The following is a 12,732-nucleotide window of genomic DNA, read 5'->3' as shown; positions in this document are numbered from 1 at the left end:
CACTCAGCCACCTGACCAGGCCCTGTTTCCAGGTGACTGCCATCAGGAGACACACCCTGACCCCGGGGAACCGTGAAGGCTGGGCCCCACACACCTCCGGTGCATGCAGCCCTTGTCAGCCCAGCCGTGCGGAGGGGCATGACCTCAGTGACCACGCAGACCTTCTCGGTAACCGCTTAGAAATTTGTGGATTCCACAAAAACAGGAGGGCAACTCACACAGCAATGTTCAAATGCCCTATTAGGGTTGTTAGCAACACCTGAGATCATCGCCAACTTTACTATGTCTGGACCAGATGGTAGAACTCCTGGTTAGGACAATCTTCAAACATTTAAAAACCAGTCTCAGGGGGAGAGAAGGTAACCGGTTAGGTGTCCTTGTAGCCACAGGAATGGGGTTTTAAACAGTGGTTAGTAGAAAAGAAAGAGGAAACAGTGATTTGGGATATCCTTGCTGTAAACCACATAAACATACGTGTTCTTCACAACAGTGAAATGAACATGAAATACACTGCAAGGCTGTGTCTGGGCCAGGGGAGAAATCGGGATGAGAATGATGGGAAGACATTTCGGCACAGTGGCCAGAAACAGGAGAGGGGGCTTCAGGGACCAGTGATGTCGGCCTGACCCGAGAAGGGGCAACCCTGTCACTGACCCGGGCCCATGAAGTCAGCTGCTAGGGAAGCTCCGGGCCTTACGTGCCTCACACTTCCCTGAAGGCCCCATAGGCACTTGTCTCTCGTTCCTTATCATCTGTCTTCAACCAAGTTTGAAACTAGCTCCGAGACCCAGTCCGTTCTCCTGCTGGTGTGCTCGAGCCCGCCTCTCCCAGCAACATGGAAATGGGTTATCCTTTCTCTAGCCGACTTCTCAAGTTCAGAGGACACAGGGGCAAAAGGCCTCTTGGGGGTGGCTGGAGCGCCACATGGCCTCCGGCGCAGACACAGGAGGAGGAACTGAACTGGAGAGAGCCCTGCCACTTAGAATGTGGGTGGGCCACGGATGCTGCACAATATCCTTGGGACAGAGCCCATGTCAGTGCCTTAGTGACAGCGGACACTGCTCTTGACCGTGAGACTACCAGGCCAGGTCCTGGTGACCCTGAGGTCGGGGCTTCCTAGTTCTGTGCCTTGCCAGCACTGATGACACCACGGGGCCCACGAGCTCTTTCCCGTGCTGGAGAACCCTCCAGGAAGCCAAGATGTTGCCATGGCAAGAGTGGCATTTCCTGATGGGTCATGCAGGACTCTGGGGAGCGGGCCTCCTGCACCCAACCTCCTGGCTCAGCTCCACCCGAGGCTGCTTACCTTTTCCCCACTGTCTGCGTCCTTGAAGGCTCCTTTCTAAAACCGTCTGGCCCCCCACCAGAGAGCTTTTCCTCTGGGCCCAGATGGCACCCGTCTCATTTCTGGACATTTTCTGCCAGGTTCCCACCTCTTTGGCCCACAACCCCCAGGCCCTCCACCAGTCACTTGCCCTCCCGTAGCTATGGCCCCATTTTTCAATCTCCCCACCCTCTAAGTCCTGCTCCATGACGGCTGGGGGGAGGGCCCTGGGCAACCCCTCCCCAGTCCCCTTGCAGCTGCCGTTTTGGGGCATGCTGCAATCCACACGGTAAAGATCCCGGGACCTAAGGCACAGAACACACCAGTCCACCTGTGTCCACAGGGAGCTGGGACCTATCTCCTGTCTCTGACCAGCTTTCCCCACACTTTTCCTTATGGTTTCATCTCCCGTGTTGTACCCTAAACAACGGCTGGGCTTTGCAAAACCTAGTAGTGAGCACAAATCCTATGTGAGCGGAGAACAAGTGTCTCTGGGAGGCGATGTGTCCCATGACAGGACAGGCTGGAGGGGGTCTCCGGTTCACACTGTGGGTGGGCTACAGACCAGATCCACAACATGGCCAGAGTGGTGGGTGGCTCTGTATGTTCTTTTGAGCACTCGGTCTCAGCCCCACTTTCAGGGATGGAGGTCTTGTGTGCCAGCAGTGAGCCCCCAGCCAGTGTATGCAGCAGGGCCTGGAAGGGGCAGGAGGAAGCCTGGAGAGCCAGGCGCAGGCCCACATGTGGGCTCTCAGCCACACTGCTCTGGATGCTTCTACGTGGGGAACAGGGAGGCCTCCTGACCTGCCTTTGCCATCCCAGGGGGCCTGACTTTCGTGACCACCAAGAAAAGCTCCCACACTGCCCTTCTGATGCCCACCGGGGGGGTGCATTCCAAGGTGGGAGACAGGTCAATGAGGGTACGGCCCTTGGGATGGAGCTGGCGCCTTATCAAAGGACCCCACCAAGCTCCCTCCCTTCAGCTCCCAGGGAGGACACAGCGAGGCCTTGTGATCTAGAAGAGCCTCCACCAACTGGGCGGCACCCTGATCCCAGCCTTCCAGCTGCCAGGACTGTGAGCAACAGATTCCCGCCGTGGACAAGCCTCTGTCTGCGCGGTTGGTCATGGCAGCCGAACGGACGCAGCAGGGCTGGCTCTTTAGCCCATGGCCCAGCATGCACCCTCTGAGCCTCCCTCCGCACTGGTGTGGTATGTCCTCTGGGAGCCCAGAGCAAGGATGTCTGAGGGCATGGCTTCTGCTCCTCCTTGCCCTTCCTGGCTGGGCTACAGCTTCAGGCCGGACGAGTCTCTGCCCAGCACTGGTGTTGTGAGGCATTCCCCTAGAAGCTGGCGCACCTCACCAGGTCCCCGCTGCTCCAAGTCTGTCCCTTCTGCTCCTCAGAGGGCTGGGCGGCACAGCTCGCCTGGTGATTCTGGGATTGGCTCCTAATGGCTCCAAGATGTTCTCTTCCCTTCCTTTCAGTTTCCCTGGGAGCCCCTGGGCGCCAGATGCTCCTTTTTTCTCTTCCTCCCGTGTTCCAGAGGACTGATTGCACCTACCCCGGCCTGGGACTCTCTAGTCCCTCAACGGTGTCTGATGGGACTTTCTTGAGCGCTCTGGGTCTCCTCCCTCCTCACTGCTCTTGTCCACATTACGTGGCTGTGGTGGCTTCTCTCTTTCAGGGTAGTGAGACAGTTCTGGTTTCCTCTGGTATCCTCCACCTTGCCTAGAGGTCTGTCCTCAGAGCTGCCCTGTTTCAGACTGACTTTCCCCTGAGAAGCGCTTCCCTGGGCATGGATAATCCTCAGGCTTCTGTTCCTCAGGCGGAGGCCTAGAAGCCGCTGGGAGTTCCAGGCACACAGGGGCCTTCTGAACTGTGGGTTCCCTGCTGGGCATCCTCACGTCAGCTTCTGCTATACTGGTCATGCTCTGAAGTGGGGTCTGGACTGTCTTCCAGGGGGCAGGGTCTACACAAGGGGAGCCCAGCAGGGAGGGGAAGCGGGAGGCGGGCTGGTGCCTCGCCCCGCTCTGTTCCTGACATCCATTCCGGCCAGGGAGCCCTTTGCCCTTTCTGTCCAGGGTGTGGGAGGGCATGCCTCTCAGGACCTCTGGCCCAGCCCCTGGTCTGACCGCTCCCTACCCTCCAGTCTTGGCCCAGGGTCTCTGCAGTGGCCAACCCCAGCCATCTGAGTCTGTGGGTGCCGTCGGTGGTTTCTGTCCACAGTGCTGGAGGGCACTTTGTGGCACTTGCTGTCCACTTGCTCTCTCTCCAGCCTCCAGGCTCTCCTGCCACTGGGGCTCCTCCCATCTACCAGAGCAAGTGGTGACGTCTTTCAAAAGCCTGGTTACTACAGGGCAGTGGAGCTGGGAAGCAGCATGACAGGCCACCCGAGAACAGAACCCGCAGGTCTCCTCCTGGCCACCAGCTCCGTGTTCTCCACGGACAAGGGCCAGTGCCATTGTGTTGGGCAGCTCTGTGCTGATGGGATTTCCAGCACAGAGATGAGCTCCCTGTGGCAGCGCGTGGTGACAGAAGGAGTGAAAGAGGGAATGAACGAGTGAATGCACACCCGTGTGAAGGGGCCCATGCACATGGTGGGATCACCCCACACAGCTTGAGTGGAGCCCCCAGAGACACCGGAGAAGGAGCGGCCCCCCATGTACCTGCAGGTTCAAGGTGGCCGGGAGGTAGGGGCGAGAAGTGCCAGGGAAGGGCCATGAGCGCGGTGGGGATGGGAGTGGCGGTCCTGTGCCCAGGTGCCCAGGGGGCCTGGAGGCTCCCGACTCGCACTGCTGAGACTCCCGCTGCATCGCCAGCAGCGGAAGCCCGTCGGCAAGTCCCAGCTGCCAGGAGGCCCTGTCAGCCAGCACAGAGCCCCAGACCCTGCAGAGAGCCGTCTCCAGGCTGGCCCTCTCCTCTCCCAGATCCCGGTTCACGGCAAGCCCGGAGCTCAAGTACCCCTACCCCCATCGGCCTCAGGTTGTGACGCTGTTACAGGACGTTCTGCAAAACCACTGGTTCTCACCCTGTTTCTAGAGCACGTGGCGGAACTGGGCACGAAAGCAGCCAGTCCGGGTAAGGCTGCCACCGGGACCCTCCTCCAGCCCACAGCTTGGTACCCGGTGTGGGTGCCTCGAGGAGGGCGGTCCCTGCGACCGCTGTGGCCACTACGGCCGCCACTGCCACCACCGGGGGTCACAGATGGGACCGGTGGGCACGCGGCTGGAAACACCACCTTGGGTGGCAAAGGTAAAGAAGGACTCGAAGTACCTAGAAGTTTCTTACTGTCCAGTTTCTGCCTGTTGAGGGGGTTCGTGCCGTAGAGCAGAGCATGCGTCTCCGAGTGCACCGTCTGCAGCTCCTCCAGCGTGGCCTTCCGTCCGCGGATGCACTGTGGGGACACACGAGAGTGGGTGTGCACATCCCCCCGTGTCTTTGGGGCCCACAGTCAGCGGAAAGCCCTTCCTGCGAGAACCATTACCCCAAAGGAAACTGCATCTCATACATACATGGGCGCAAAATTATTTGGCTCTTGCAAGATAAAAAGTAAACAGCACCCAACACATTATAGAAATATTCCGAAGATGTTCTAGAGATTTACACTTTAATTATTACTTGGAAAAACAGATTTCGACAGATAATTCCAGGCCCCGATGCTTTCACCTTCCCTGTCATCCAAATGATCAGGCATCAGATTGCCTCTTTGCTTTCCAGCTGCTGGGGTCTCCTCTTTGATTGGGTGGGGGGCCTGCTGCACACGGTGGGGGGCTGCTCTCTCCATGCCCGTGGGCCCACAGCCAGGCCTGTGTGCCCCCGAGTCCTGGGAACAAGCCCCTTGCGGTGATGCGCCCTGGGCCTGAAGTCAGCAGATTTAGCTCTTCATTTGCGCGTCTATCCACATTTTCCCTTGCTTTGGGGAGGCCTCATGTCGAGGCTGCACAGTGATTTCCACATTTCCCCAGAAATTAACATAAAATCTATTTGTTAGTTGGGCTCTGCTTATTTAAACTTTTAAAGAGAAGGTGGTTTATGGCACAAGATTAAAGCTAACAGTTCACGCTGACATGACTTTCTGAGAGCAACGGTCACATGGGAGTCGCCTATGTGACCGTGGAGGCCCTGCTGATCGTGGTCCAGGGGCTGCTCTTACTCCCTGCCACCTTGTGGAGGACCTGGAACTGTTTACAGCCAGGACACAGTAGGGAAAGGAGAGCAGAGGGAGATGTGGGGTAGCTGTGGCTGAGTGTCTGCCAGCCTGGCCTCCTGGCGTGGACAGGGCTGTGAGCTCCATGCCCTCCACGGCCACGCTGGGCCCAATGCAGCAGCACGGGGAGGGGAGCCAGGCCCGGGAGCTCCCACACCCATCCGCCAGGTCAAGGGGCACGGAGGCCTGGGCCTTCCCGCGGCCAGTCCCGCTAACCTCTCTGTGGTCAGGGCCAATTCCTGCCACCACGTCCAGCACCCAGGCCCTGTACTCAGCCTCCTCGGGGTCCGCATGGGAGCCTCGTGGTGGCAAGGACACCCCATTCCCTCAGGCAGAGTGAAGTGGGAGGCACACCCTGAGGTCAGTGTCCCCACTCATCGAGGGCAGCGGGCTCTGCACCCCTGGGGTACCACAGGGAAGCTGCATGAGTCACCCAGGCCTCTTCCCCACCATCCTGCTGACTCAGGTCTGACCCCACGTCCAGCAGACCCCTCTCCTCCTCGGTGTTCTGGTCTGTAGGTCTGAAGATCCCCCATAGCCCCTGGTCAGGGAGCGGGTGGCACTTCCCACCTTGGCGGCCCAGGAGGGCAGAGGGATCCGAGGTTCTCATTCTCCCCAGATGTGCTATTTCATCCTCTCAGTCCTGTTCGTGTCTGTTCTTCTGGACAGAGAAGCTCTCTGAGAGGCCCCTAGGCCGAGAGGCCCCTTCTGGGAGGGGCGCGAGGGGAAAGAGCAAGTCATGGGCAGAGGGCCGGGGGGAGCTTTGAAGGCGGGGCAGGGTCCTGGGTTGGTCCTGGGTGGCACAAGGCACGGAGGACACCAGGGCATTGTAGAGTTCCTCCTAGGGGTGTCTGCCAGGGCAATGCTGCCCCCCAGTGGCGCAGCCTCTGGCCAGACCCCAGAGCAGGGGCCCTCCCCACTCCTCGCCAGTCCCACGGGGTCCTGTCCGCCCCAGACAGCATCTCAGGGCAGGACGGTGGACCCAGGTTCCAGGCCCCTGTCCCCTTCGAAAATCGCACATCACCATAGAACTGGTGAAGATGGGGTCACGGGAACCACAATGACTTAAATTACCCAGTATCTCAGCTTCTGTCTCCCACACGTGCCTGCTCGGGCCCTGGTCCAGGTGGGCCCAGGGGTTTTAACCAGTGGGCATGGACAGTGTTCACCAGCTGCGGGGCTCTAGCTTTCCTGGGTCACTGTGTGAGCCAGCCCATGTCAGCCCACGTCCCATCCCTGAGTCCATGTGAGGCACACGGCGGAGGCCGGCCACCGATGCCTGGCAGAGCTTGTGTGAGGTGGATGCCGCCAGGCCCCTTCACAGAGAAGGGCTTGTCCTGGAACCTGGGGCCCCCACTCTTCAAGCACATGCTATGGGCAGGGCCTGCCGTCTATGGAGCGTGGTGTGCCCTGCCAGCCAAGAGCTGTTGGGTCACTCTGTGGAAACGCTGCCCTGCCCCCAGGATCAAGGGACCTCAGAACGCTGCTCAGGGCAGGGGTCCTCCTGCCTTCTCGGGCTGGGGTGCCACTGCAGCCAAATGCAGGGCCAAGTGAGTTCCAGACCCTAGCCTTCCTTGTGCCGAAGGTGGGGGTGCCACCATTACCGGACCACAGGGAGATGGAGGACCTGCCAGAATCTTCTCACTGGGCTCACAGGGTGCTATGTGCACAGGCTGACATCCAGCCACACTCTGCTTCCCTCACTGCCTGCTGCCGTGGAGGGCCCTGACTTTTGGAGAAGCCCTCAGCGGCCCGAGGCTCTTCCTACGTCCTCCAAGCAGCTTTTGGAAATAGGGAAGGGAATATTCCACGAAAGCCAACAGGACAGACTTCCCATGGGCCTCCAGATGTTGCCCTTGTGTCAGAGGCTGCCAACAGCTGGGCCTGCACCCCAGGCACCAAAGGAGAGCACGGCCAAGAAAGGGTTACTCCAGGGACTCGAACAGAAGGAAGACCAGTCACCGTGGGATTCAGAAAGTGGGCAAGTGCAGAAACAGCTAACAGCATACGGAAGGGGGCAGGAGGATAGGAGGCAAGAGGACAGGGGAGCAAGAGGACAGCGGGACAGGAGGATGGGGGCGGCAGGAGGACGGGGGCGGCAGGACAGAGGCTGGGAAGAGGGGAGCTGGGCGTGTAGGCTAACAGTTCTGGGCTCCGTGGGTCCCCCCGCACGTGCCCAACATTGTGGTGGCTGTGTGGCCTGCTCCAGCACAGAGCCCCGCAGGCCCGCAGGGGCCAGGCTTACCTCACATTTGCCCCGGAGGCCAGTCTCCTGCAGCCGAGACCAGATGCTCTGGATCCTCCCAGCGTGTTCAGGGTGGCTGGTGGTGCTCCCGCATGCACACTGGTGCTTCAGCATCAGCGTGTCGTACACGAGGCCTGCAGTGGACAGCGCGGCAGCCACGATCAGAGCGGCTGGCAGGGGGCCTTGGCTGCCACCCACCTGCCCCAGACAGCAGCCCGGGGAGACAAACCACTACGTCCCTAGGAGTGACAGAGCGGCCTTTTGTGCACTAGGACCACTTGTCAGAAAACGCCCAGTGCGCCAGAGGCCAAAGGGAGCTCCCGGGAACGGAAGGAGACGCAGTCGGCTGCTCATGGCATGTGCCCAGAGGTCCCCGGGTGGGGGGGGAGCAAGTCAAGAAGAAAGACGTGAAAAGACACCCCACGCCACTCCCTGTGCCCTCAGCTGTGGGGCGCTCATGGGGCAGGACCGTGTTGTCCTCCAAAACTCAGCTTTTAGTCCCAGATCCCAGTCCCTCTTGTCAGGGCACAGCCTCTCTATGAAGCCGTGTGCTGGGCTGAGTCCTATCTGAGCTTCTGGGGCTCAGAAGAAAGACGAGACTCGGTTCCTACCCTGAGAACCTTCCAGAGTGGCTGCGACAGCATGAGCACACATACAAACAGGCAAACACCAGGGTATTCAAAATCGGCACAGAAAGGACGTCACCAAGTCTAGGAACTTGCAGCGTCCTTGGGGACAGGGCAGAGCTGCAATGCCCGCTGGTGCCCCTTGGGGAGATATGGCAACTGGGTCACCCTTGGGGGGTAACCGTGACTGGGCTCTGCTGTGCAGGGAATGGGGACCCCCCTTGGACCAGACTGGCTGAGGTCATAGCTAGGAAGATGCTGCAAAGGGGGAGGGAGACTGTGTGTCTGGAGGTGAGGCTGGAGGAAGGTGGAAGGGCAGGCGGGGGCCATGCGCACCCCTACAGCTCCTCCTAGGACACACCCATGTCTTATGCCCCTCCTGCAGTGTGGGAAGTGACAGTGGGGACCACAGGGCATTTGCCAGGAGGGGTGTCCATTGTCCCTGCTGCGCCACTGTTTGCAGTCCCCTTACACATGCTCCCCGAGGGCCAGGCGGGTCTCTGTGAGTAGGCATCTGTGCCAACACCTGCTCTTTCCGGCCCAGAGGTAGGGATGTTGTGTGAACGCTTTTGCCAGACCCACCATGTCAGAGGTTGGGGATGGGGGTGCCATTATTGACCACAGGGGAGCAGAACTGAGGCCACGCTGGACACCTGGTCTGAGGGGGTATCAGTACTAGTACCATGCCCTCAGTCCCCGGGTGCTGGGGGAGTTCTGGGTATATCAGCAAAATGCAGTGGGGCAGAGTGGACATGTGGTAAAAAAAGGTAGGTGGTCAGGGGAGGCTCCTGGGACCCAAATGCAGAAACTCACCACCAGTGCACAGAAGTGCGTGTGCAAGACATGTGCACACGAGAGGCTGTGTTCGGTGGTTCGTAATGGCAACATATACCTATCTGCGCATACGCATGTGTATACAGAGCACATGGCATGTGCCCAGAGGTCCCTGGGTGCACACGTGCTTAAGCAACCCAGATGCCCGTCGGTGCAACAAACATGGCATCGTCACGTGGCTGGAACTTCCCAGGTGACAGCATGTCACTGCTGCGATGAACGGGACCCTGGGGACGAGTCTGCAGAGCTAGGGTATAGCGGAGCCAGCCAGGACACACTGCAGGACACAAGGCAGCTATGATGACGAGCTGTGTCTGGGTGCATGGACACCCCAGGACAGGTGCAGGGGACTAACAAAAAGCACACGAGGACCACTGAGCCCTGTCTGCGCGAAATAAATGATGTCTGTGTCCAGCTGTCCATCCGGCTGTGCAGAGAAACAAATCTGGAAGATTTAAACCACATTATTACCGTAGACTACCTCTGTGGGATTAGGGGCAACGGTCAATTTCTACATATTTTCATTCCATTTGTTCTCTTTATAAGGAACTCATACTGTTTTATACATTTTTTAAAAAGTAACAATGCAGATGAACCAAGATAGTACATCAGCAGAAGGGGAGTCCCCTGGCCGGGTCCCCCTGGGCAGCATGCAAGCACGAGGGCCCCCGGGGGCCTTCTTGGACCCCATGGTGGGCAAATTTTACGTGGCACTTTTCTGTTGTGCCCACAGGAACAGGGGTCTCTCTCAGGGACGTGTCCACCTCAGGTTTCCTGATTCTACCTGTGACCCTCTGCGGCTTCCTGGTGTTCTTTCTGGAAAGGCTGGTTTAATTTCTGGTTAATTATAAATGACGATTTTCTCTTTTAACAGCTAGCGGAGAGAACTTAGCCGTATCTGGACACCATGTTACGGTGGGCAGAAAAATAGGATGTCTTGTACTTTGTCCTGTTACAGGGCTGCCAAAGGAGGAGGAAACCATTCTGTGTTTAGAGCACTTTCTCCTCCTCTGTCTCTGGCAGGAAGTATGAGCTGAGAACCATCTGCAGAGCGTCCTGCTGGCCTCTGTCCCGGGCCCGCCGTGGCTGGGCTGCAGGGACCACCTGACTCAGAACGGGGAGCCTCAGACCCACCTACACAATTCTGGTCCCTGACTGCAGGGGTGTCACTCTGTAGGCAGGTTCCTCAGGGCTCCTGCAGGGGTGGGGCAGGGAGGGCACGGCCACCCAGAAGGCGAGAGCCTGGGGGCAGCTGGGCCATCCTTACACCATGTGGCCTCACCCACACAGGCTATCTGGGCCACGTGGGCAAGACCCTCGCACAGAGGTTTGGTTCACAGAGCAGCTGAGGAGAGAGGACACGCTCACCGTCCCTGCTGCACACAGACAGAAAGCCACACAGCCTGCCGGCCATGCTGGCCCGCCGGAGGGCAGTCTCTGGAGGAAAAGGATTCTCTAGCAAAGGGGAAGTGGGCTTTGGCGCCCATGAGAGACCACAGCATCATGGGAGTAAGTGGGAAGGGCGCCTAGTGACTGACACAGATGGTCCCCCAGCCAGGGGGCGGGCCAGGCGAGGGCACAGGTGGCTAGCTCTCGGACCCACGCAACCCCTAGCCTCTGGATGGCGCAGCCCCAGAGTGGGCCTCCCGCGTCCGCTCCTGCCATGAGCCAGTGTCACCCGTGGGTGTCAGCTGGCCAGTCAGACGGGGTCGCCCCAACCCCATGCCCTCTTTGCGCATACCTGTGGTGAACCTTGGTTTGGCGGGGGGCTCCTGCACAGACATGGGGAAGGTGGCCGATGCTGGGGAGGACTGCGCCCGGGACAGAGGCCGGTGGCCACCGAAGGACACGGGGATGCCTGCGGCCTCCATGGATGCCTGGTAGTTCCTCAGCTGGTGGATCCGCTGCTGCTCCAGGAGGAGGGCTTGCTGGGGGCAGAGAAGACACGGGTGTTGGTGGCTTCCAGGAAAGCTCCCACCTACCAGCTGCAGAGTTATGTGGTCCCTTCCTGCAAACCACATGCCCGTTTGTTCACTGGCATGTGGCATGTGGCTCGAAGCATGTCAGGGCGGCTGGTCGGGATGGGCTGCCTGCTGTCCATGGAGATTCCCCCGCCTACAGGCAGCCCTCCTGGGCCAGTCTGCTGCTGTCTTGCTTCAGACGAAGAGGACCCGATCTGCATGCCCAAAACGCACGTGAGGAGCACATGGTGGTATAGAAACGTTGTCTCTTCCATTTGGTGCCACGGTCTGCTCCCTGGCCTCTCCCCACCCCACAGCTCCCCACTCCAGGGCAGAAAGACGGCAGATACAGCAAAGAAATGTCTCGCTCAGGTTCCAGATGCCTGGGGCCCTGCTGGCCGGTTTTGTGGCCAGGGAGGGGATGGGCGTGCCGCTCAGAGGAGGTGGGGACCCAGATGGACAATCCCCAGGATGTTAGCCGCTTTTCAGCTAAAATAACCAGGAGAAAAGGAGGTGAATTCAGAAATAGTTTTTTGCGAAAAACTCTTTTTTCATGAAAATTGTGTTTCTATGGGAAGAGCACAATACCACAGGGACCTAAAACAAGCAGTTTGGAAACTAAGGGAGCTCAGGTGTGAAGAGGCAGTTTGACGCTCCGAGCGGGGACTGCCTCCCTCGAGGGTGGCTGGCAGGCACCACCATGAGCTCGCACGGCTCTTCTCTGCCCTGGCCGCAGGCCAGTGGGGAACCACAGAGGGCTCCAGAAGGGGTAAGGAGGAGTGGGAAGTGCTGGGTGGGGCCTGGAGCCCCCCACTGAAGCGCGTATCCCTGTGAGGGGCAGAGTAGAGCCCGCCCAGAAGAGCCCCGAGGCAGCAGGGGCCGGGCTTGCAGGGAAGGCCTCCCCGGAACGGTGAAGGCACTGTGGGTAGCAGCCTAGGTGCCAGGGAAGGCACAGTTCCTCCACGAACCTGGCCTTCATTTCCATGAACAGATCTTGTCCTTTTGCAAGACGACAGGGCCCATGGCCTCTGCGTGAGCAGCAGCACAGCAGCTGCACGGGAAGGGAGCCTCTCAGCCCTGCTGCCCGATATTCCTGCCTTCAGGAAGAGGAGTTGGGGGGGAGCAGAGAGGGAGACAGTGGACCTAGCTGCCCGAAACCACCTTCCTGTGCTTCTGCCGATGGAAGCCACGACTGTGGGGCTCACACCCACTGCCACAGGCACCGGACTCTGCCTGACAGCGTCTCTCCCTGACGCCTGGTTTCCAAAGCATCAGCGGCCTTGGCTTGTGCTTACAAGGACCACCAAGTTCCCAACAGGGAGCTCTGCTCATGATTTTTCAAAGAATACAGAAACTAGGTGTCTCTACTCACTGTCTTGGGGTTATAGCAAAATAACACTTTTTCTCTAAACAAATGCCGATCACTTTATCATCTGCAAGACCAACCCTGAATGTTCACTTAAGGCTGTTCCAATATCCTACAAGTATCCTGATAATGCACTGAATTCCACATAGGCGCTCAGCAAGGCCCGCCC

The 12,732-nt window shown here is 59.1% G+C and overlaps 1 protein-coding gene across 9 annotated transcripts in view; it reads right to left on the bottom strand.

Annotated features, from left to right (window-relative positions):
* The window catches only part of HDAC4 (histone deacetylase 4), a 287,530-nt gene that overhangs the window by 37,714 nt on the left and 237,084 nt on the right, over nucleotides 1-12,732 (bottom strand). For 8 of the 9 annotated variants that reach the window (XM_045066714.1, XM_004743737.3, XM_045066715.1 and 5 more), the window contains 3 exons: nucleotides 10,978-11,164; nucleotides 7,777-7,910; nucleotides 4,598-4,718 (listed from right to left, as the gene is read on the bottom strand). In XM_045066714.1, coding sequence (XP_044922649.1) covers nucleotides 4,598-4,718; nucleotides 7,777-7,910; nucleotides 10,978-11,164 — 442 coding nt within the window. The remainder of the gene's footprint in view (nucleotides 1-4,597; nucleotides 4,719-7,776; nucleotides 7,911-10,977; nucleotides 11,165-12,732) is intronic. The other variant, XM_004743736.3, reaches the window with a different exon arrangement.

The sequence above is a fragment of the Mustela putorius genome, unplaced genomic scaffold (genome assembly GCF_011764305.1).
Source record: "Mustela putorius furo isolate JIRA1106 unplaced genomic scaffold, ASM1176430v1.1 tig00003869_pilon_pilon_pilon, whole genome shotgun sequence".
Lineage (NCBI taxonomy): Eukaryota > Metazoa > Chordata > Mammalia > Carnivora > Mustelidae > Mustela > Mustela putorius.
Note: the sequence above shows the minus strand (reverse complement) of the source record. Positions and strands in the feature narration are given on the sequence as shown.